General features: G+C 43.8%; 1 protein-coding gene across 1 annotated transcript in view; it reads right to left on the bottom strand.

The window, feature by feature from the left end:
• The window catches only part of LOC121284159 (melatonin receptor type 1B-like), an 81,263-nt gene extending 59,866 nt beyond the window's left edge, over nucleotides 1–21,397 (bottom strand). Inside the window, exon 1 of the mRNA XM_041199380.1 lies at nucleotides 21,208–21,397. Within this exon, the coding sequence (XP_041055314.1) occupies nucleotides 21,208–21,397 (190 nt within the window). The remainder of the gene's footprint in view (nucleotides 1–21,207) is intronic.
• Between the last annotated feature and the right edge of the window lie 2,549 nt (nucleotides 21,398–23,946).

The following is a 23,946-nucleotide window of genomic DNA, read 5'->3' as shown; positions in this document are numbered from 1 at the left end:
AATCTCGAAATAATGATGACAATCCCAGTCATGTGTGCAAACAATGAATCAGTGATATGATAATACTCAAGAGCTTTGGAGATTTAAAATTACATGCGAAGTCTGTCATACACTCCAAAAGATGCACCAAAGTTACAAAGTATTAAACTTCTGTTGTTAAGGCCAATTCCACTGAATGCATTCAATTTGGAAATCACTTTAGTCCCAACAAACCGTGACTTAATTTCTTCGCATGTAGGTAGTTTGTCATTTTCGTAGACCTTTGTTTAGATTAAACGAATTAAGCTGCACACATATCTGCCTATTTGATTTATGCATTTTCACAAGCAAGTTTCCCATTTAGTGGGCTCATCAATTGTATTCATCTCGCCAAGTGATCCCAGATCCCAGATACTTTAATTCAGTTTTGGCAAGGGTAGGAGGGGTCATTGACATTCTGTGTTGTTCAGGTGCTGTCTACACACTGTTTCACAGTTTGGTGCTATGTTGCCCAGCCGAATGACTAAAACCTTTGAAATAAATCATCATCCTCAATGGGCACAGAACATACACAATGAATCCATGATTTCCTGTGGGGTAAGCATCTCAACATCTACTCTTGTTTAATCAATTGCATTCTTTCACATTCTTTGAACTCTAGCATAGATTGGACAGCAATGTATTTATCATTCTTTGTTTTGAATTATACTGTCATTATGAAAGTCTTCCATTCTGAAGTCTAAGTTCTGTGGCGGGAGTGGAAGTGGGAATGATTTCTGCTAACAGGGTGGGATGGCTGACTATGTGCGATCTTGCATGGGTCAGCTCATTAAATATTCATCCTTGCAGGGCACGTCAAATCTCAAGGTGGGAGAAGGGCAGGAAGTCACCGTACCCGCTGTTATCTTTGGGGTCAAAGGTCTGGGTGCCATATTTAAAGGGCAGCTGGACAGCCATTCAGTCACTGCAGGCCGGGAGCTTCAGCCTGGGTGTCCGTAATGTACCAGAGAAGAAAACAACATGCAGCCCCCGTGGTCCAGCGAAGCCTCCCTGGAGATTCTCCTCCAGGCCATTCAGGAAAGGCAGGGGGAATTCTTTTCCCAAGATGGCAGCAGGATGCCTCCCTGTCTGACCACGGAGGACTGGACGGAGGTCGCAGCAGAGGTTAGCGTCTAGCACAGAGACACCAAGCAGTGCAAGAAGAGGTTGAATGATCTGCTGAGCTCCGCCAGGGTAAGTGTTTTGTCTACTTACTGCAAACTGACACTTGTAGAGGCATCAGGCAGTCTAAGTGCATGAGTGCACAGGGATGTCACACAGGAGTTTGATTTATAGCACTCACCAGCAGATGGGATATCTGCACTTCGTGCTCCCAGTTGTATATCATTTGCAGGACATTCAGCTTCTTAATCACTTATTGGGGAGTGCTCAGCAGCTGCCATAGGCACACATGCTCCTAAACTGCTCGTGCAACCGTTGGGATGTCAGTCAATCCTCTGTCTTTCTGCAGCAGAAGAACGCTCACAACAAGCACGAGCGCTCTCAAACCGGAGTTGGAATTCCAGACATCAGAGTCCTTTCAAGGAGAGATAGCCAGGACGGAGCAGGACCATACCTGTGCTGAGGGAGAGATAAGACATTCTCAGGAAGCGAGGGAGAATGTCGCCAGTCTGCAGTTGTCGGCTGTGCCCAATGAGTGAGAGATTTACTAAATTCAGGAGCCTTCTGCGTCAATCATTAAATGTTTCTTTTCTCCATTTCAGATGCCACTAAGAAATGGGGGAGGCCAACAACCTGGACCAGCCCCAGTTCCAAACCCACCAGAGATGAGGATGCCTCAGAGGATACACCATCACGGCATTAACTTGCACCCTTCACCAGTGCAGAAACACTCACCTTGGTGGGTGAATGTCCTAGAGTAGGCCCGGGGTCAAAATCTGGTGAGCACATCATTGACACAGGTCCAGAGCTGGCAGAGCCAGTGGCAGCCAAGGTCTCTGATACTCAGAGGACTGCTGGAGACCAGGCCCCTGCTCAGCCCCATGCAGATGACAAGTCTCTGGTCTCGGTCCTAAGAGACATGTTGGAGATGCAGAGACACGCAGGGGAACAACAGGCAGAGATGCCAGAGGCCATGTGCAGACTGGATCGAAGGCTGAAGGAGTCCGTCCATGTTCTGTCTGCAGTCGTGGCTCCAGCATGCATGTGCTCGTCTGCATCCATGGAAAGGATAGTGGAAAGCATCCATGGAAAGCCTTGAAGACCCAGGTCACAGAACACACAGTGGCTGCCAGATATGTGCTCAGACCTGTACTCCGTCACTCCAGATATTGGTGCAGTGCAGCAGTGGCTAGGCAAGAGCAGGGCGAGGCATCTCGACCACTCTCCAGGTGCCCCTTCTGCTCAGGGAGTCAGGGAGTTGCCTTCTGACACCCACAGGAAGGAGATGTGCCTGAGGGCTTCATTCCAGGACACTCCAAGGGTGCCCTGCCGCTCCAACTACTCTCTACCAGTGACCCTATTGTCTCCAACAGGTCAGGCTAAGGACACTGCACTTGCCGGGGCCCACCAGGCCTCAAGCCACCAGAGAACGCCCCCACCACCCCTGGAAGTCACCACAGTCAACAGACTGCAGCAGTTAGCTCAACAGGGCATAGCTTTCAGCAGGCTGTCTCCACCTCAGCTGTGGATGTCAGGCCTGTACCTGGACATAGCAATAGAAAAAGAACGATAAAGAAACATTAAGGACACAACGGTGGTGCATGTGGTATAATCACTGTAAATATCAATCACAATTGTAAACCTATGTATAACTGCATCATATTTATGCTTGTGGTATTCTCATCATTCTGCTAGTTGCTGAAATGATCAAATGCGTTTAAGGGCATCACACCTCATTGCCCAGCGCCCACAGGTAATTTGGACCTATCAGCTCACCATTTATTGTCTCGAATCATCCACTGTGGAAGGTATAAAGATCCTGAACTGAAGGAGATATCCTTGGGTGTCACTGTTGAAGTTGGAGCTTTGGTTCGAATCTGGCCTCCCAGCAGGTACTGGCCACCCATTAGGATGCCTCTGAGAATGCTTTTGGAGCAGCCTCTGCAACTGCTGCCTCTTGCTGCTCTCGTCGTTGCTGTCCCCAGTGCTGGGCTACCCTGTACCAGTTCCTCCTCAGTTGCACCATGGGGCTGTCCTGGCAGTGATGGTAGCATAGGGAAGCGTTTAAAGGGTGCAGCCATGGGTGTTGAGGTTTTAGTCCTGAGGTTGAAGATTGGGGTACTGGGAAGTAGAGGGTATGACAGCCTGATGAGAATACCACGAGCATAAACATGATGCAATTATACATAGATTTACAATTGTGATTGACATTTACAGTGATTATACCACACGAGCCACCTTTGTGTCCTTAATGTTTCTTCATCTTTCTTTTCCTATGGCAAAATGTCAATTTTGCCTTCAGCCATCATCTGGGGTTCCTGAGGTGCTCTGTGAAAACATTGCAGTTACCCATGTAGTCATCACATTGTTTAAAACTTTCCCTCTGTCCCTGATCAATTCAGCCAATGGGGAGGCCTGTACCTAGCATCAGTCTATGCCTGGCACCCCCGCCACACACACCCCCACATCCTAGCATGGTGAAGCCCAGGCTGGAGGACTGACACACAGGTGAGTTCTCCTCTCGTTCAGACATCCACGAGTATGAAAAAATGTTGCATGGGCCAGGGTCATGAAAGTCATGTCGTCACACCCTCCTTCATGCACTACTGAATTTTCCTCCAAAACCCTTGAAACACATTCATTAGACCCTGTCCTTGCCATCATATACGTAGCATCCATCTCCTTATCCGCCATTATTATCTATCCGGATACCTCAATGTTCCAACCCGGTATATTGGAGACATCCCCCTCCGGGCCCCATGCAACTCCACTTCCCTTCTTCGGTCAAGAGGAGATGGCCTTCAGCTCAATCTTCACTGTGGATCCAGGCCTCCCTGATGCAGGAAAGATGATGTAATGAGACCCATGAGTTATGGAGGAATGCTGCTGTCTTATGGTTTGACCATAAAAATGATAACGCACCTGAACATGGCTCTCCATCCAGTTGACTAATTTTTATTAGGGCACCCCTTTAGATGGCCCACTAAGCACACCAATAATTTCACCCATTGCTGAACACGCTCCTCCATTTCAAGTCCTGGCTTTCACTGTGGGATGCCCTGCAACATGGCAAGTTAAACAATGGTGTGCATCTCCTATAGATGAAGGTCCAGCACCTTCTACCCACACCATGTAACCCACCAAATTCCCCTATCATTCTTCACCATCACATTATCTTTCATCTCTCCCCATTTGTCTTGCACCTCCCCCATTACCCTTGACCCTACAATACTTTATGTCTTTAACTCTGCTTTCCCCCCGAGCTCCTAACTGTGCAGGTCCAGATGCCCATTCTGACCCTGACCCCTCCTGCCTTCGAGGTCACTGTTAACCTGGCATTTATGATCACTCCTATGAAACCCCACAGTGCCTCACTATGACCCAACACTGCCACTGTAATGGATCTGCCTCCTCGCTGTCACACTCACCGTATTCTCCACCTCCCAGTACCCCAATCTTCACCTCAGGACCAAAACCTCAACATCCAAGGCTGGACCTTTTAAATGCTTCCTTCTGCTACCATCACTACCTGGACAGCCCCTTCCCCAACCAAAAAGTATGACCACTGCCTTCTTGAACAGATCAGCCTGCATCTATTGGCCCCAAACATCTTGCATTATCTCTCCCGGGACATACTGCACTATCGCTCCATGCACAGCCTGCACGATCCCTCCCTGGATACTCGGCACTATCCCTCTTCAGACAGTCGGCACTGCCTCTCCCCGGCCAGCCTGTACTATCCCTCCCAGGACAGCCTACACTATTCCACCCCAGACAGTCTGCACTATCCCTCTCCGGACAGCCTACACTATCCCGCCCCCCCCCCCAACCCCCAGATAGCCGGCGCTAGCCCTCTCCGGACAGCCTGCACTATCCCTCCCCGGATATTCTGCACTATCCTTCCCCGGACATTTTGCACTAACTTTCCCCGGAGAGCCTGCACTATCTTTCTCCAGACAGCCTGCACCATTCCACCCCGGACAACCCGCACTATCTCTCCCCGGACAGTCTGCACTATCCCTCCCCAGGCATTCTGCACCATTCCACCCCGGACAGCCTGCACTATCCCTCCCCGGACATTTTGCACTAACTCTCCTCGAAGAGCCGGCGCTATCTTTCTCCAGACAGCCTGCACTATCCCTCCCCAGGCATCCTGCACCATCCCACCCTGGACAGCCTGCACTCTCTCTCCCCGGACAGTCTCCGCTATCCTCCCCGGATAGTCGGCACTATCCCTCCCAGGACAGATTACACTACCTCTCCCCGAACATCCTGTACTATCTATTCCTCTCTGGACAGCCTACACTATCCTCCCCAGATAGCCGGCGCTATCCGTCCCAAGACAGCTGGCACTATCCCCTCCCGGACAGCTGGCAGTAACACTCCACAGACATCGTCTTTTTTTACTTCATTCGCAGGATGTGGGTGTCGCTGGCTAGGCCAGCATTTATTGTCCATCCCTAATTGCCCTTCAGGAGGTGGTGGTGAGCTGCCTTCTTGAACCATGTGGTCAATGTACACCCACAGTGCTGTTAGGGACAACCCGGCATTGTTTTTTGGGAAGCTCGACCTGCCTTTAACACGCTTTTGAAGTCCTGGGAACAGAATTGCGAAATTTCGTCCCTATGCTGGGAAACTGATTTTTGGCCTCATGCCAAATGAAGTTCCTCCACCTGCCAATCTTGCTGCTACAATATAACTTTATGTTGGCTGTCATATATCCCGTGATCTCTGTAATTTATCTTGCTGTTAGCTCAGGCTTATTACACTTCCATGAGGCCTTAGAGGTACTATCCATTACTTAATCTTTGCTGTTACTAACAGTATCTGGTATATATCTATGAAAACTGATTGGTATAATTTCCACAAGTTAACACAGAATTTATTTTGTGTTTTTGGTGATGATTCACACATGGTGATGTTTCTTCTCACAATTTTTGTTTTTCTTTCCTTTGCCTTGGTCAGGGACTGAAACCGTGTTTACAGCTTGACAGATAAAACTCACTTTTATTTTCATGAAAATACTCATGCCTTGAAACTAGTTTAACTCAACAAACTAAGGCCTCTGTTAAATTGATGACAAAGAACTTCATATGAAAATGCTAAATACTTGAATATTAATATTCAAAATCAGTTTCATAACACTGATTTCTATGTAAGAAAATCTAGGTTCAAACAGAGAATCCCTTTTCACTATATTCTGACATCTTGGATATACCAGCTGGAGTCATTTGATTTAATTAACTTTGATATGCCGAAGAATAATATCCTTTATCCGTAACCCTCGGGGACAATTACATTTTAGATAATTTTGTTTTTTTGGGTACCACATATAAATTTACATTATAATAGCCTAAGCCTAGGCTAGCTATAGTCTAAAGTAAATAAAATGGCTAGAAAAGTAAGATGCATCGCTGAATAATAAATACAGGGTACTTGTATTAACTTTCTTTTTGATATGTTTGCCACAAGAATTGCAAGGTAAACAGTGCAGTTAAACAACTAGACATACGAAAGATCAATGAGCTTCAAAAATGTGGAGTTTTTAGGATGTGTTCGGTTTTCAGATTTATGGATAAAGGATACTCACCCTGTACTTTATCAGGTCATGGCTTTGTTTATAAACTACTGGATGGATTAAGTGAACAGTAAACAAATCAATTAAATGCCCAAAATACAAGCAATGAATTAACAGCAATTACTTATACCATTTTTCTCAGAATTATTAAAATAACAAAGGCCTTTCTCCTACACTGACACAAAATACAAAACTAACCTTTGAAACACTGTCCATATACAACTGTTCACTATCAAGGAGTTCCTAATCTGCCATATTGATTTGAACTTCTGAATGACAACTGACTGGGAGTAAGTCACCCTCACATATTATTCAACATTATTAGTAACAACTTGTCTTTATATAGCACTTTTAATGTAATGTCCTGAGGCACATTACCGGAGTGCTATGATGCAAATTTTGACTCTGAGCCACAGAAGGAAATATTAGCACAAATAATCAAAAGAGATAATCAAGAGTTTTGTCAGAGAGGTAGGTGTTAAGGAGCGTCTTAAAGAAGGAAAGCAAGGTAGAGAGATTGAGAGGTATAGGGAAAGAGTTCCAGAGCTTAAGATATAGGGAGCTGAAGGCACAGCCTTCAGTAAGTTACACAATTAAAAGCGGGAATGCTCAAGATGTTAGAATTAGAGGAACGCAGTTATCTCAGAGATCTGTAGGCCAGGGGAAGATTGCAGCGAAAAGGAAGGGCGAGACCATGCAGAGATTTGAAAACAAGGATGAGAATTTTAAAATTGCGATGTTGCTTAACAGACTCAATGTGGGTCAGCAAGAACAGAAGTGATAGGTGGACACAACTTGCTGCAAGCAAGGGCACAGGCATCAGAATTTTGGATGACCTCAAATTTAGGGTAGAATGTGGCCAGTGGTGCATTGGAATAGTTAAATATAGAGGTAACAAAGCTGTAGGTAGGGGTTTCCGCAGCAATACAAACATGTGGACAAGGAGCAGGAGTAGGCCATTCAGCCTCTCGAGCCTGCTCCGCCATTTAATAGGATCATGGCTGATCTGATAGCAACCTGAAATCTGCATCCCGCCTACCCCGATAACCTATCACCCCCTTACTTACCAAGAATCTATCCACCTCTGCTTTAAAAATATTCAAAGACTCTGCTTCCACCACATTATCAGAAAGAGAGTTCCAAATACTCACGACATTCTGAATGAAAAAATTTCACCTCATCTCTGTTTTAAATAGGCGACCCCTTATTTTTAAACAGTTCTAGATTCTCCCACAAGAGGAAACACCCTCTCCCCATCCACCCTGTCAAGACCCCTGAGGGTCTTAAAGGTTTCAATCAAGACACCTCTTACTCTTCTAAACTCCAGTGGAAACAAGCCTAGTCTGTCCAACCTTTCCTCATAAGACAACCCGCCCATTCCTGATATTAGCTGAGGTAGAGGCGAAGTCGAGCTATGTTGCAGAGGTGGAAATATGCAGTCTGAGTGATGATGTGGGTATGTGGTCAGAATCTCATCTCAGGTTCAAACAGTCTGGTTCAGCCTCAGGTAGTTACCATGGAGAGGGGTGGAGTTGGTATCTGAAAGCAGGGTTTGTTGTAAGGGCCAAACACAATGATTTTGGTCTTTCGCATATTTTATTGGAAGAATTTTCTGCTTATCCAGCATTGGATGTCAGACAGCAGTTTGATAACTTAGTGACAATGAAGGAGTCAAGAATGGTGGTGGGGAGGTAGAACTGGATCTCGTCAGTGTACACGTATGTGGGGGTACAAATTCCTGAAAGGAAGGATTCAAACATGGAGTCCCAGGAAAGATGGGCACAGATTTGGCAGGCGACGCAAGTGCAAGGAGTTTGTCGAGGAAGGAGGGGTTGAAGGTGCAAGGGTCAAAGGTTTTTTTTAGCAGAGGTTTGAGGACAGCAGATTTGAAGGATAGAGGGTCAGTACCTAAAGGGAAAGAATTGTTAAAAATGTCAGCTAACATAGGAATCAAGAAAGGAAGTTGAGTGACTAGCAGTTTAGTGGGGGTAGTTTTGAGGGAGCAGGAGAGCAGCCTCATATGCACGATGAGCTTGGGAAGGCATCGGGGAGAAAGGAGAGAAACTAGAGAACAACGCAAGTTCAGTGCTAGGGCAGGAAGGGAGTTTAGGAAGAAACAAAAACAGAATTACCTGGAAAAACTCAGCAGGTCTGGCAGCATCAGCTGAAGGGTCATGAGGACTTGAAACGTCAACTCTTTTCTTCTCCGCCGATGCCGCGAGACCTGCTGAGTTTTTCCAGGTAATTCTGTTTTTGTTTTGGATTTTCAGCATCCACAGTTTTTTGTTTTTATCAGGGAGTTTAAGAAGAAGTTTGGCCAGATAGAGAATGGAGGGAAGTGGCAGAGGCAGCTGATCAGATAGTCTCAGTCTTAGTGACAAAGAAGTCCATTAAGGGATTAGACGGGATAATGCCACATGTAATGATAGAGAAATGGCAGAAATAATAAATAATTATTTTCCTTTTGTATTTATCAGGTAAATAGAACAGATGGACATGGCATTGGATGCTGAAATGAAATGAATCAAAATCAAGGAGGATAAACCTCTGTTCTGGATGGATTGCATCCATGGATTTTAAAATAATCTAGAGCAGGGATAGCGGAGGCATTACTATATATATTTCATAATTTATTCGAAAAAGTTATAGCACCAAAGCACTGGCAGATAGCTAACATAATATCTATACTTAAAAAGGGGGATGGAACATATCTGAGGAACTATAGCCTAGTCAGCTTAACATCAGAGGATGGAACAGTAATGGAATTCCTTCTAAAGGAAAGAATGGAAAAAATCTAGAGAAGTAAAATAAAATAATGAATAATCATCACGGATTTCAAAAAGGAAGATATTGCTTGACCAACCTTATTGATTTTCTGAGAAGGTGACAGAATAGACAATGGCAATGCAGTTGATACAATTTATCTAGATTTTCAAAAGACTTTCAGTAAGGGGCCCCATAATAGACTAATGAATAAGGTCAAAGAAAGCAGAGCCAGGGGACCAGTGACAAAATGGATTGCTACTTAGCTTCAAGACAGAAAGCAGAAAGTGGGAGTAAATGGCAGCTTTTCATAGTGGCAAAGGGTGTGAAGAGGTGCTGGGGCCACGTCTGTTCACAATCTACATTAATGATTAAACTTTGGAATCAAAAGTACAATTTCTAAATTTGCCAATGATGCCAAGTTGAGAGGAAACATAGTCAATATTGAGGAGGACTACAACAAATTACAGGAGGACATTAATAAACTTGAAGATTGGGCAAATATTTTGCAAATGAAGTTCAACACTGATAAATGCAAGGTCGTGCTTTTCAGTGGGGAGGTCACTTATTCTTTGGAAGGTCTGAGTCCAGGTGGAATTAAGGAACAAAAGGAATTTGGAATACAAATGCTCTAATCACTAACAATTGTGCCACATGTTAGCAAGGCCATAAAAAGCAAACCAAGCATTAAGCTTTATTTCAAGAGGGATAGAATTGAAAAGTAGGGAAGTTATGCTAAACCTGTGTTGAACCTTAGTAATACTACACTTAGAATACAATGTGCAGTTCTGATCGCCATATTATACAAGGATATAGAGGCACTGGAGAGGATGCTAAGATTTACCAGAATGATACCTGAAATGCCTGGGTCTACATATCAGGAAAGAACAGACAGGGTGGGTCTCATTTCTCTTGAAAAAAGAAAGCTGAGGGGGTGACCTCATAGGAGTCTTTAAAATTATGAAATGTTTTGTAAGTACAAAGGGTGAGCACAAAGAAGAATGTTTACACTTCTGGGAGGAGCATAACTAGAGGCCATCAATATAAGATGGTCACCAAGAATTCCAATAGGGAATTCAGAATGAATTTATTTCCCCAAAGAACGGTAAGAATGTAGAACTCGCTATCACAGGGAATGGTTGAAGCGAATGGTATAAATGCATTTAAGGGAAAGCTGGGCAATATGAGAGCGAAGAATAGAGAATTACTGATACATTTCGATCAGGATAGATGAGAGGAGGCTTGACTGGGACATAAATGCCAGCACGGGCTGATTAGGCCAAATAGCCTACTTCTGTGCTGTAAATCTTTGATAATCCTATGTAACATCCTGTTCCTTTTATCTGTTGATACATTATCCAAAACCATAAAAACCATTGCTGCCTCCTGCTCTCACTATGAACTGGAAAACTTCATTGACTTTGTTTCCAATTTCCACACTTCCCTCACCTTCACCTGGTCCATCTCTGGCTCTTCCCTTCCCCTTCTCAACTTCTCTGTCTTAATTTCTGTAGGTAGGCGATCTACTAATGTTCACGACAAACCCGTGGACTCCCACAGCTACCTCGACTACATTTCTTCACACCTTGCTTCCTGTGAGGATTCCATTTCATTCTCTCAGTTTCTTCATCATCATCCCATTTTTTCTGATTCTGCAACCTTCTACACCAATGCTTCTATTTCCTTTTTCCTCGACTGAGGATTGCCACCCAGCATGCTTGACAGGGCCTTCCACTGTGTCCAATCCAGTTCACACACTTCAACTCGCACCCCTTGCCCTCCCTCCCAGAACCATGATAGCTTTCCCCTTGTCCTCATCTTCCACCCACCAAATTTTGTAATCAACAAATCATCCTCCACCATTTCTGTTAGCTCCAGTATAATGCCACCAGCAAACATATCTTCCCCTGGCCTCCCCCATCTACATTTCAAAGGGATAATTCTCTCTGCGACACCTTATTCCACTCCTGAGTCATCCCTAACACCCCCTCCCTTCCATATGGCGTCTTTCCATGCAAGAGCTGGAACTTGTCCCTTCACCTCTTCCCTTCTTACTGTCCAAGGCCCCAAACACTCCTTCCAAGTAAAACAGCACTTTATTTGTACTTCTTTCAATTTAGTATACTATATTTGCTATCCACGATGTAGTCTCCCCTACACAGGCAGACTGACTGCTTTGTGAAATATTTCCATTCTGTCCATAAGCATTAACCTGAGCTACTTGTCATGTTATTCTTCTACCTTGCTTTCAAGCTGACCTTTCTGTCCATGGTCTGCTGCTGTGTTGCAGTGAAACACAACACAAGCTCAAGGAACATCATCTTGTCTTTCAACTTGGCGCTGTACAGCCTTCTGAACTCAACCTTAAACTCATCAATTTTAGATCATAACCTCTGCCTTCATCTTGTTCTATGTGATTTTTTCTTTCTTTTTTGTTTTGCTGGGTTGATTTTGTCTTGTTTCTTTTTTTATTCCTCCATGTTGCATTCAAATGGTTGCTATGTAACCATTCACACCTCATTTGGACACAACCTTTATTTCTTTAGTATACCTATTCCCATTCTCTTTGGCGTTTGCATCATGAAATGTTTTGTTATTTAATCTCCCCTGCCCCCCACCCTATCAGACCTTCTTCTTTTATTAAAGCAAAAAACTGCAGATGCTGGAAATCCATTTTCCTTCGCCTCCTTCGCATCTATTCTGATGATGCCACCTTCAAAAACAGTTCCTCTGACAGTTCCTTCTTCCTTAACCGAGGTTTTCCATCCACGGTGGTTGACAGGGCCCTCAACCGTGTCTGGCCCATCTCCCGCGCATCCGCCCTCACACTTTCCTCTCCCTCCCAGAACCATGATAGGGTCTGCCTTGTCCTCACTTATCACCCCACCAGCCTCCGCATTCAAAGGATCATCCTCCGCCATTTCTGCCAACTCCAGCATGATGCCACCACTAAACACATCTTCCCTTCACCGCCCCACCACCCCCGCCCCGGCGGCATTCCGCAGGGATCGTTCCTTCCGTGACACTCTGGTCCACTCCTTCATCACCCCCTACACCTCAACCTCCTCTCACGGCACCTTCTCATGCAACCGCAGAAGGTGCAACACCTGACCCTTTACTTCCCCCCTCCTCACCGTCCAAGGGTCCAAACACTCCTTTTAAGTGAAGCGCATTTCACTTGCACTTTCCTCAATTTAGTCTACTGCATTTGCTGCTTCCAATGCGGTTTCCTCTACATTGGAGAGACCACAAGCAGACTGGGTGACCGCTTTGTGGAACACCTTCGGTCTGTCTGCAAGCATGACCTAGACCTCCCTGTCGCTTGCCATTTCAACACACCACCCTGCTCTCATGCCCACATGTCCGTCCTTGGCCTGCTACAATGTTCCAGTGAAGCTCAATGCAAACTGGAGGAACAGCACCTCATCTTCTGACTAGGCACTTTACAGCCTTCTGGACTGAATATTGAGTTCAACAACTTTAGATCATGAACTCTCTCCTCCATCCCCACCCCCTTTCCAATCCCCCTTTTTCCAATAATTTATATAAATTTTTCTTTTCCCACCTATTTCCATTATTTTTAAATCATTGTTTTATCTCTACCTTTTAGCCTATTTTGATCCCTTCCCCCCACCCCACCCCCACTAGGGCTATCTGTACTTTGCTCATCCTGCTTTCTACCCTTAATGTCACCATTAGCATACTCCTTAGATAATATCACCACCGTCAACATCTCTTTGTCCTTTTGCCTATGACATCTTTTGGCTATCTCCACCTATCACTGGCCCGCTATCCAGCCTTACCTGTCCCACCACCCCCCACCACCCCTAAAACAGCTTGTATTTCACCTCTTTTCTAGTTTTCCTTAGTTCTGTTGAAGACTCATACGGACTTGAAATGTTAACTGTGTTCCTCTCCACAGATGCTGTCAGACCTGCTGAGTTTTTCCAGATATTTTTGTTTTTGTTTAGGGCTTCTACTTTGTTCTTCCTGCCCCTCCCCCTTCCACTGGTTTAAAAACTCTTACATTTCTATCTTTCTTCTGCCCTGATGAAAGTTCATTAACCTGAAATGCTAATTCTGTCTTCACAGATGCTGCTTGACCTGTTGAGTAATTACAGCACTGTTTTAACAATAAAAATAAATCATTCTGAGCATATTTAAACTACACTGCACTGAAATGTAATTACCTTAACTGTGAAGTGTGCTTCTGCAAGCGTTTATTATGCTGATGCTCCCACTTACGTGACTGATGTGTTCTACTAAGTAACCTAGTGCTTCTTCATTGCACTTTTCTAGGCAGGAGAATGTGACACATATCTGATGTGTATCTTTGAGAGCCTATTTAGATTGAGGTGACCCGCAGACAATGTGAATTGGATTCTGAAATGGCTCAACTGTTGGATCTGTAACTTCCGTAGCTATGGGGTCACAAGCATCGCATCCCTTCTGCAAATGTACAGCTATCAGAAAAATCTGCTGGAAGGATCCTGATAAGTTGCCTTTGCAAAAGACAGAATTATTAGCATTGTCCATTCTGTCCCTGTACCTGATTCGAGGTATAGTTCAACTGTGGACACAGGTATATGAGAGAAAATCTGCCAGTCAATTCCCAAGCCTGTCCAAACTGGCAACCAGACATATTGCACATTGCAGTCCAAGATATCCAAGTCAGTGATAGTCACATTGTGAAAGCAAACAAAATATCTTCAATGCCAGTCAGTGACTTGGTAGAATTGATAGAAAGAGAAAGCTAGTAAGCCTAAACTGTAGGCAAGCTCTTACTTTCAAACTCCTCGTTCCTCAAAACTTCAGGGCAACTTCCATTTATTAGATGACTGGCTTTGGTAGAGAGCTTCTCCTTCTATGTTAACTAACCTGCTCTTCTTATGTAGTCTTCTTCTGCAAAGCCCAAGGTGATTGTGATTACACGCACACACATCATCTTGCTACACCAGGTGGAAGGGTGTCTTTGGAGTATTTAAGAATTTGTGTGCAGGAATGCATAGAAAGGTACATTGTTGGGTAAAGTCAATCCTGCTGTATAATAAAGTAAAACTGGAGCGATTGTTTCCATGAGGAATGGGATCGGATTTGTGGGATGGATGGGGATGTCAAGAGAAGGATGGAATGAGAAGGTTGGAATGACATGAGAGGAGTGGATGAGATGATGGAATTGGCAAAGTGTGGCAAAAAGGTGGGGACAATTATTTGAGGTGGTGGAGAGGAAGTGCTGGCATAGTGGTATTGTCGCTGGACTCGTAATCCAGAGGCCCAGGGTAATACTTTGGGGGCCTGAGTTTGAACCCCACCATGGCAGTTGGTGAAATTTGAATTCAGTAAAAATCTGGAATTAAAAGTCTAATGATGACCATGGACAGAACTTTTCACTCAGTGGGCGGGTGCAGGCCCGACCTGCTCGAGCGTGAAATGACACAAGTTGATGTCGGCCGACACCAAAGAGCAGTCGCGCGATAGTTCAGTCGGCAGGCGTGCACCAGAGCCGGCAGCGTGCCTGCTGACAGTTAAGAGGCCTGTTAAGGTCTTAAGTTATCAATTAATGGATGGCAGACAGACAAAAAGGCTAAGCGGCTTTTACATTTTTTTGGAAACCTCATCCAAGGGTGGGATGAGGTTTCCAAAAGCAAATAAAAATAAAATTTAATAAATTTAATTTTTCATTATAACATGTCCCTGCTTATGTGACAGAGTCACATGAAGGGACATGTTTTATTACATCTTTATTCTTAAAACTTTTTTTTTATATCTCTTCATCCAGCTCTGTGCCTCAGGGGGATTATACAGCACTCTCTTGTGTGCGTGTGTGAAGTTCGCGCTCGGAAGGCTTGCACTCCCCCTCCCTCCCACACAGACAGTGCTCAGCGCTGCCACTCATATTTCACACTGGACGATCCTTGATTGGCCAACCAGCATGAAATTGTGGTGCGGTGCCAATCGCGGGCAGCAGTCAGCTTCCCGACTGCCCCCACCTGCCCTCCAAGGGAAAAGTTGTGCTCCATGAAACCATTGTCAACTGTCGTAAAACCCGTCTGTTTCACGAATGCCCTTTAGGGAAGGAAATCTGCCGTCCTTACCTGGTCTGGCCTTTATGTAACTCCAGACCCACAGCAATGTGGTTGACTCTTAACTGCCTTCTGAAATGGCTAGCAAGTCACTTAGTTGTGTCAATCCACTAAAAAGTCTAAAAGGAATAGAACTGGATGCAACACACGGCATCAACCGAGGTATCGGAAACGACAACAGCACACCAAGCCCTGTTGACCCTGCAAAGTCCTCCTTACTAACATCTCGGGGCTTGTGCAAAAATTTGGAGAGCTGTCTCATAGACTATGCAAGCAACAGCCTGACATAGTCATACTCATGGAAATATACCATACAGACAATGTCCTAGACACCACCATCACCATCCCTGGGTATGTCCTGTGCCACCAGCAGGACAGACCCAGCATAGATGACAGCACAGTGGTATACAGTCAGGACAGAGTTGTCCTGGGAGTCCTCAACATCGACTCAAGACACCATGAAGTCTCATTGCATCAAGTCAAACATGGGCAAGGAAACCTCCCACTGATTACCATGAGCATCCCGCTCTCTCACTCCCCCCATGCTTCCCTCAGCTGATGAATCAGTGCTGTTCCATGTTGAAAACCACTTGGAGGAAGCAATGAGGGTGGCAAGGGCTCAGAATGTACTCTAGGTGGGGAACTTCAATGTCCACCATCGATAGTGGCTTGGTAGCACCACAACTGATTCAGCTGGCTGTCGTAATGAACATAGCTGCTAGACTGGGTGTGCAGCAGGTGGAAGAAACCAACAAAATGGAAAAAGACACTTGACCTCATCCTCACCATTCTGCCTTCCACTGATGCATCTGTTCATGACAGTATGGGGAGTGACCACCGCACAGACCTTGTGGAGTTGTGTGTTGTGTGGCACTGCCAACGTGCTAAATGGAATAGATTTCAAACAGATCTAGCAACACAAGACTGGGCAATCATGAGGCACTGTGGGCCATCAGCAGCAGCAGAATTGTACACAAACACAAACTGTAACCTCATGGCCCGGCTTATCCCCCACTCTGTCATCACCATCAAGCTAGGGGATCAACACTGGTTCAGTGAAGAGTGCAGGAGGACAGGCCAGAAGCAACACAGGCACACCTAAAAATGAGGTGTCAACCTGGTGAAGCTATAACACAGGATTACTTGCATGCCAAACAGCATAAGCAGCAAGTGACAGGCAGAACTAAGTGATTCTACAACCAATGGATCAGATCTAAGCTCTGCAGTCCTGCTACATCCAGTTGTGAATGGTGGTGGGGAATTAAGCAACTCATTGCAGGAGGAGGCTCCACAAATTTGCCCCATCCTCAATGATGGGGGAGCCAAGCACATCAGTGCCAAAGATAAGGCTGAAGCTTTCGCAATAATTTTCAGCCAGAAGTGCTGAGTGGATGATCCATCTCGGCCTCCTCTAGAGGTCCCCAACATCACAGATGCCAGTCCACAGCCAATTCAATTCACTCCACATGATATCAAAAAACAGCTGAAGGCATTGGATACTGCAAAGGCTATGGGCCCTGACAACATTCTGGCAATAGTGCTGAAGACTTGTGCTCCAGAACTTGCTGTGCCCCTAACCAAGCTGTTCCAGGACAGCTACAACACTGGAATCCACCTGGCAATGTGGAAAATTGCCCAGGTATATCCTGTGCACAAAAAGCAGGACAAATCCAACTCGACCAATTACCATCCCATCAGTTTACTTTCTATCATCAGTAAAGTGGTGGAACAGGTCATCGACAGTGTTATCAAGCAGCACTTGTTTAGCAATAATCTGCTCACTGATGCTCAGTTTAGGTTCCACCAGGGCAACTCAGCTCTTGACCTTACTACAGCCTTGGTTCAAACATGGACAAAAGAGCTGAACTCCAGAGGTGAGGTGAGAGTGACACCAAGGCAGCATTTAATCAAGTGTGGCATCAAGGAGCCCAAGCAAAACTGGAGTCAATGGGAATCAGGGAGATATCTCTCTGTTTGTTGAAGTCATACCTAGCACAAAGGAAGATGGTTTTGGTTGTTGAAGGGCAATCACCTCAGTTTCAGGACATCATTGCAGGAGTTCCTCAGGGTAGTGTCCTCGGTCCAACCATTTACAGCTACTTCATCAATGACCCTCCTTCCATCATAAGGTCAGAAGTGGGGATGCTTGATGATGATTGCACAATGTTCAGCATCATTCACAACTTCTCAGATGCTGATGCAGTCCATGTCCAAATGCAGCAAGACCTGGACAATATCCAGGCTTGGGCTGACAAGTGACAAGTGATTTTCACACCACACAAGTGCCAGTCAATGACCATCTCCAACAGCGAGAATCTAACCATTTCCTCTTGACATTCAATGGCATTACCATTGTGAATCCTCCATTATCTACATCCAGGGGGGTGGGGGTGGGGGGGGAAGGGGTGGTGGTTATCATTTACCAGAAACTGAACTGGACTAGCCTTATAAATATTGTGGCTACAAGAGCAGGCAAGAGTTTAGGAATCCTGTGGCAAGTGACTCATCTCCTGACTCCCCAAAGCCTGCCCACCATCTACAAGGCAGAAGTTAGGAGTCTGATGGGACACTCCCCACTTGCCTGGATGAGTGCAGCTCCAACAACACTCAAGGAGCTCGACACCAGCAGGACAAAGCAACATGCTTGATTGGTACCCCATCACAGACATTCACTCCCTCCACCACCAACACACAGTGACAGCAATTTTTACCATCTACAAGATGCACTTCAGGAACTCACGAAGGGTCCTTAGGCAGCACCTTCCAAACACATGACCACTACCACATGGAAAACCAAGGGCAGCAGACACATGGGAACACCACCATCTGGAAGTTTTCCTCCAAACCACTCACCATCCTGACTTGGAAATATATTGCCTTTCTTTCACTTACGCTGGGTCAAAATCCTGAAACTCCCTCCCTAACCGCACTGCAGTTGTACCAACACTATAAACAGTGGTTGAAGAAGGCAGCTCACTACCACCTTCTCAAGGGCAATTAGAGTTGGGCAATAAACACTGGCTTAGCCAGTGATGCCCAAATCCCATGAATGAATTTAAAAAATACAACATACTTTTTAAAAGCTATTTGTTTTGCTGAAAATGAAGATACACTAGATTTGAATGAAAAGGTTTTGGTAAGGATCAGTTATAAGAATACATCAGCATTGATTCTGTAGATAAAGATAATGATAACAGTTTATATCCTCCAGTGTGTCAACACAGTCTGATTACAATGAGCACGCCACATCACAAACCCAGACTCATGGAAGCAGCAGTTATAATGTTGCTATGAAACTTGAATCCTAATCAAGGACTTTGCCATTGAACAAGAAAATTGTTTTCTTTGATGATAGAGGCTGAAATCATAGCAAGTAGATTTCATGGAATTGCTCCATGAATAATATTGAGCCCTTCTGATGTAAACCTGCCTTCTCAATTCAGGAGAGAACATTTCCCAATGAAACTTCCATATTCTGACTATAAACAGGTGACAAGATCAGACTCTTGACAAAATTTGTATTTATATTCCAAGCCCTGTTTGTACACATGGACAGGTTTGTGTCATTTTCCAGAATGAGAAGTTTTGATTCTGTTAAAATCTTTGATGAAAGAATAACTAGGAATCGTGCATTTAAAGTACTTTTGCAATAAAGATACTAATTTGGCCACAAAATGTTGCAAGTCTTTGCTAATAATATACTATAAGTAATTATATAAAGAGAGCAAAACCACACGTATCATACATTGGATTAATAAATTTGGTAATCTGCTTTCATTGCAAGAAGTATGTGTTACTTGCACACAATTAATGTGTGTACGGATACATTGATGTTTAATGTGTATGGAATATATATGATATATAGGGTACATATAAAGCCAAGAAGAAAACCAAGTAGGAACTAGTTTTTAGTTGACATGCACAGAATAAAGCAGATGGCAAGTCACAGCAGAATGAAATATTAACACAAATAGAAACAGATGTTGTGTAATTGTTTACAAAGATTGCAGCAGATGAGTAGGTGAAATGGATATACCTGCTAGTGACTCCATGATATCTTTACTATCCTACCAAAGTTTTATCAAGTTGCTTACAAGTTAAGAAAAGTTCATCTGTTTTATAAATTATATCTTTCTTACACATATGATCAGTATTTGCACTTTCTATACTATGCATAGTTCTATCCATAGTACAATCTGAATCAGAGTAGAACTGTATCTCACAGGACACCATAAGACTCTTGCACAATCATCACTGCTGTTACCAGGCACTGGCACAGCTGCAGTGGCACCTGGAGAGAACAGGAGAAAGGAAGAGGGACTAACTCAGGAGTTGGGAAAATAACAAAACTAGGAAAGACAATTCTAAGTTTCCAAAAGTTGTTGGTTGGGTTATATTAGAGTTGAAAAAGATCTATGCAAGTGATTGAATACAAAAAAATCAAATAACACTAATATCTGGAATAACATCTGGGGTATTAGATCTTTCAGTAATATACCATTTTGGTAAATTATACTAAATCGTTGACTGAGTAAACACTTTTACCCTCTTATAAGATATATTTTGTCTTCCACCCTTTAAATCCCATATTAACACACAGGCCAACTGGGAGACCTGAATGTGATCTAACCATCTGCCAGTATCGACTGAGCACCTTGCTAAGCATCCTGGGTGCCCTCACATTCCAATATTTCTATTCTTCATGTGAAGAAGCAACTCATACTTGACGTTTCCTTCAGCTGGGCTGATTTAAGATCAAGAACTCGCCATCTGAAAAATAAAGAGCGGGAACTGCGTCCTAGCATCCGAATGTACAACACATTGGTAAATTATTCAACCCTCAGACCGAGGCTTTCTTTCCTGCAGTATTGCCCACTTTAGTTCCAAAAAGTGAGAACTACAACACCAAGGTTGCTGCAGAGGAATAAGACAAGTGGACCAACAGTAAGTTCTCGCACCTCAAGGTTTTCGCTAGTCAATGAAATGGATTTGATTCGTTATATTTGTATCTCGCTGCTTAATCCGGCCGCGTTAAACAGGAACATTCTCAGAATGCTTAATGTTTTATAATGTACGGTTGACAACACTCGAGCCAACCCGCTTCAGCTGAAGGCCAGTGAGACTAATTGGGAAACAGCCCGAGAGACGGCGCTGGGATAAATCAGTTCATACTATAGAACGTCAGCTAACATATTTGCCAGAATTAAGACATCTCTCCCTCTCGCGCTGGATCCGTTTACTTGTACCGGTGCTTCTGACTGTTGGGCTTTTTTGATGAAAACCAGTTAGATTTGTCATTATTTACACAAATTGCCCATCAGTCCAGCATTTGTTAGCAATTGTGGGTTTAGAATTTCCAATCATTGGCAAGTGGTAAATAATAAAACAAAATGTGTGCATTTCTATTTTAAAATAACAGCTGTTGCTCCGTAGATCTGGGTTCCACAAATTAGATCTAAATGCAGAACATTAAAAGATGTTCCAGCTTCATTTACGTAAAAGTTTTTATTTGAAGATGTAGCGAGACACTGTCACGTTAACAGCGGGACACTAATAATTGAGCTAAGCTCGGTTGTTCCATATCAACTTTTCAAAGGCAATCGGATGTAAGCTTGCAGTGCATGAAAGCGCAGATTGACTTACCGGTATTTCTCAGTTTTTTATTTCTGATGACAGACACGATAACCAGGAAGTTCCCCAGGATGTCCACCGCGGTGGTGAAGATCAGCACACTGGACAGCGCAATCACTTCCCAGGCGGGTCGAGAAGTCCCTCCCATATTGGGAATTCTGGCGAAAGCCGAATAATTCTTCAGCGAGACATTTTCTGGCATGACTGGAAGTTTTCGTTCGCACCGTCCCACAGCTTTTAGAACGGAGGGGGAGGGAGGGGGGTGGGGAACGAACTGATTCCTTTTTTTTTAGAAATAGCCGGATCTTTTCCGTCTTGTTGCCATTTGGATAGGAGTAACTAACCCCGTTAGAGTGGCGAGATTTTTAATGGGTGGAAATCTATTACGCCAGCTAGTTATGCATTCATTATTGATTAGATCAAGGTCGGCACCCACATCCTTTATATCTGCCTCCCCTTCTCCCTCTGCCAAATAAAAAAACCCTGTAGACCTTCCGCCAGAATGATGAATTAAGGGCAGCAGCTAGCTGATGAAATAGTCATCGGAAACGGAGCAAGGATCAAATGGTGAGTCGCCCTGGCTGGACACATTCCTGAAAGGGCGAAGACTTATCCCATGGCAAAGGATTGGGGTTGGAAGGGCGAGTCACGCTGTTAATAGAGCTGTCATTTTATAGTCTGACTGTTTTGTGTCTTACACAGTGATGAGAGCTCCCTCGACATTAACACTTCAAATACGAGATCTCGACCTCAAAGGTAGCGGGTACCCTTCAGCCGCGTTAGTTATACAAGTCGATGGATGCGGATTGTAAATGAAGACATTTCCGTCTCAGTAGCACTGTCATGTGCAGAATGGCTTCAAAGCGGTAACCACAGTCCCCACAAAGTTAAAGAAACAAATCACGTCCAAAGGTAGAAATCACATATAAATGTAAAATAAATCTTTTTATACAAGAGCCTGACAAGTAAAATGTGTGTACAATCGATTAAAAATCACCTGACCATCTGCTTTCCCACTACTGTCACTCACAGTCCCCGTGCCAGAGAACATTGCCCAGATGTTGGTGACAGAATGTAATTTGCCTTCACACATTTCATAGACCGCCACCAACATCCCGTTTTGATTCACAGATGTGCTTTCCCACGGCTGCACTAAAATCTGTGGAGTTTTTTCCTTCAGAATGAACGGTACAATTTCTGGGATAAAAACAAAAAAACTGCGGATGCTGGAAATCCAAAACAAAAACAGAATTACCTGGAAAAACTCAGCAGGTCTGGCAGCATCGGCGGAGAAGAAGAGTTGACGTTTCGAGTCCTCATGACCCTTCGACAGAACCTGAGTTCTCCTCGTTGTTCCATCTTGCAGTGAATAGAAATGTTTTTAAAAAGAGACATGGACGCGGGGTAGAATGATTGTTCCCGAGACCAATTTACCAGCAATTTCCGATTGACGTTTTAAAATTAATTTCAGACTTTGAGGAGCCAAATTTGTTGCTCTAAATAATTGGTCTAAACTCTTGGGAATGCCATCAGAACCTTTATGAATGAGTTTCCTGTGCGAGTCTCGAACTATTCGCCTTCCTTTAAGAGCTCCTTAAAACCTATCTCTTTGATCAAGGTCACCTGTCCTGCCATCTCCTTACTTGGCTCCGTGTCAAATTTTGTCTGATAAACACTTCTGTGACGCCTCTTGAGATATTTTCCTACCTTAAAGGTGCAATTGCTATTTAACAAGAATGACTTGCATTTATATAGCGCCCTTATCGTAATGAAAAAAACATCCTAAAGATCTTCACTGAAGCATTATCAGTGCATTGCTCATCTCAGGTTCTCTGAAGTTGGCCAGGAATATTTCAAACAGATTCAATATTCACATAAGCACTAAGAGATTTTGATGTTATTTGTGTGTCTGTGTGACTGAATAAACAAGTTAATGTATTTTGTTAATCACACCTATTCCATTAAGTTGCTGCTCGAACCATAGACAGCAACTGATGAGCAGCGAGGGAACACCCCATTTGTAGACTTACTTAATAAAAAATAATGTTGTTAAAGCCAAAATGCATCAGTCTATTAAAATTAATTTGTGTTATTTAATAAATAATGTCCAACAGTTCGGATCCAATAAGCAATCTGTTATGAAATAACTACTGTAAACAGCATAGAGGAAGAAATGGCTTCCCCTTATCTACTTTTGCAAAAACCATTCCATTTAACAAATGGAAAGTTACTTTTCCCTGATCAGTGGGAAATCAACTGAGCTGACAACTGAAGTGCACACTTTAGAAGATAATTTTCTTCACCAAAATATTTTGTCTGTGGCTTCTGAAAGCCAACATGGTGCATTTATTACAAGAATCAAAATTATGCAGAGCTTTTCAATCAACACTGAAATATTAGTCTCTGTTCCCAGGTCCTACAATCCAACAGTAGTCTTACCTTGATTAAAAAAAGACACTTCCGGTTGTGATTAATTATAGCTGATGTGAGAGATGTGTTCGGATTCATATCGCCACATATCATGAAACCAATAGCCTCTTAGTAGGATTTCTCAAACCAGTAGAAGGAACAATTTTTTTAGGTGAAAACAGATTATCTTAATGAACATTTATGTGTTTTCTCAGATCTGGAATATTTGTAGTGCTGAAGGTATATAATTTTATGTCCCAAGTAACTATTATTAATTGGGAATTTCCTTCCTAACATCTCTGGTTTATTTTTCAAATTAAAAAATGTTTTAATAAACCAGTT

This window comes from Carcharodon carcharias, chromosome 11, assembly GCF_017639515.1.
Source record: "Carcharodon carcharias isolate sCarCar2 chromosome 11, sCarCar2.pri, whole genome shotgun sequence".
Classification (NCBI taxonomy): Eukaryota; Metazoa; Chordata; class Chondrichthyes; order Lamniformes; family Lamnidae; genus Carcharodon; species Carcharodon carcharias.
The sequence above is the reverse complement of the archived record's forward strand: the minus strand, read 5'-3'. Positions and strand labels throughout refer to the sequence as shown.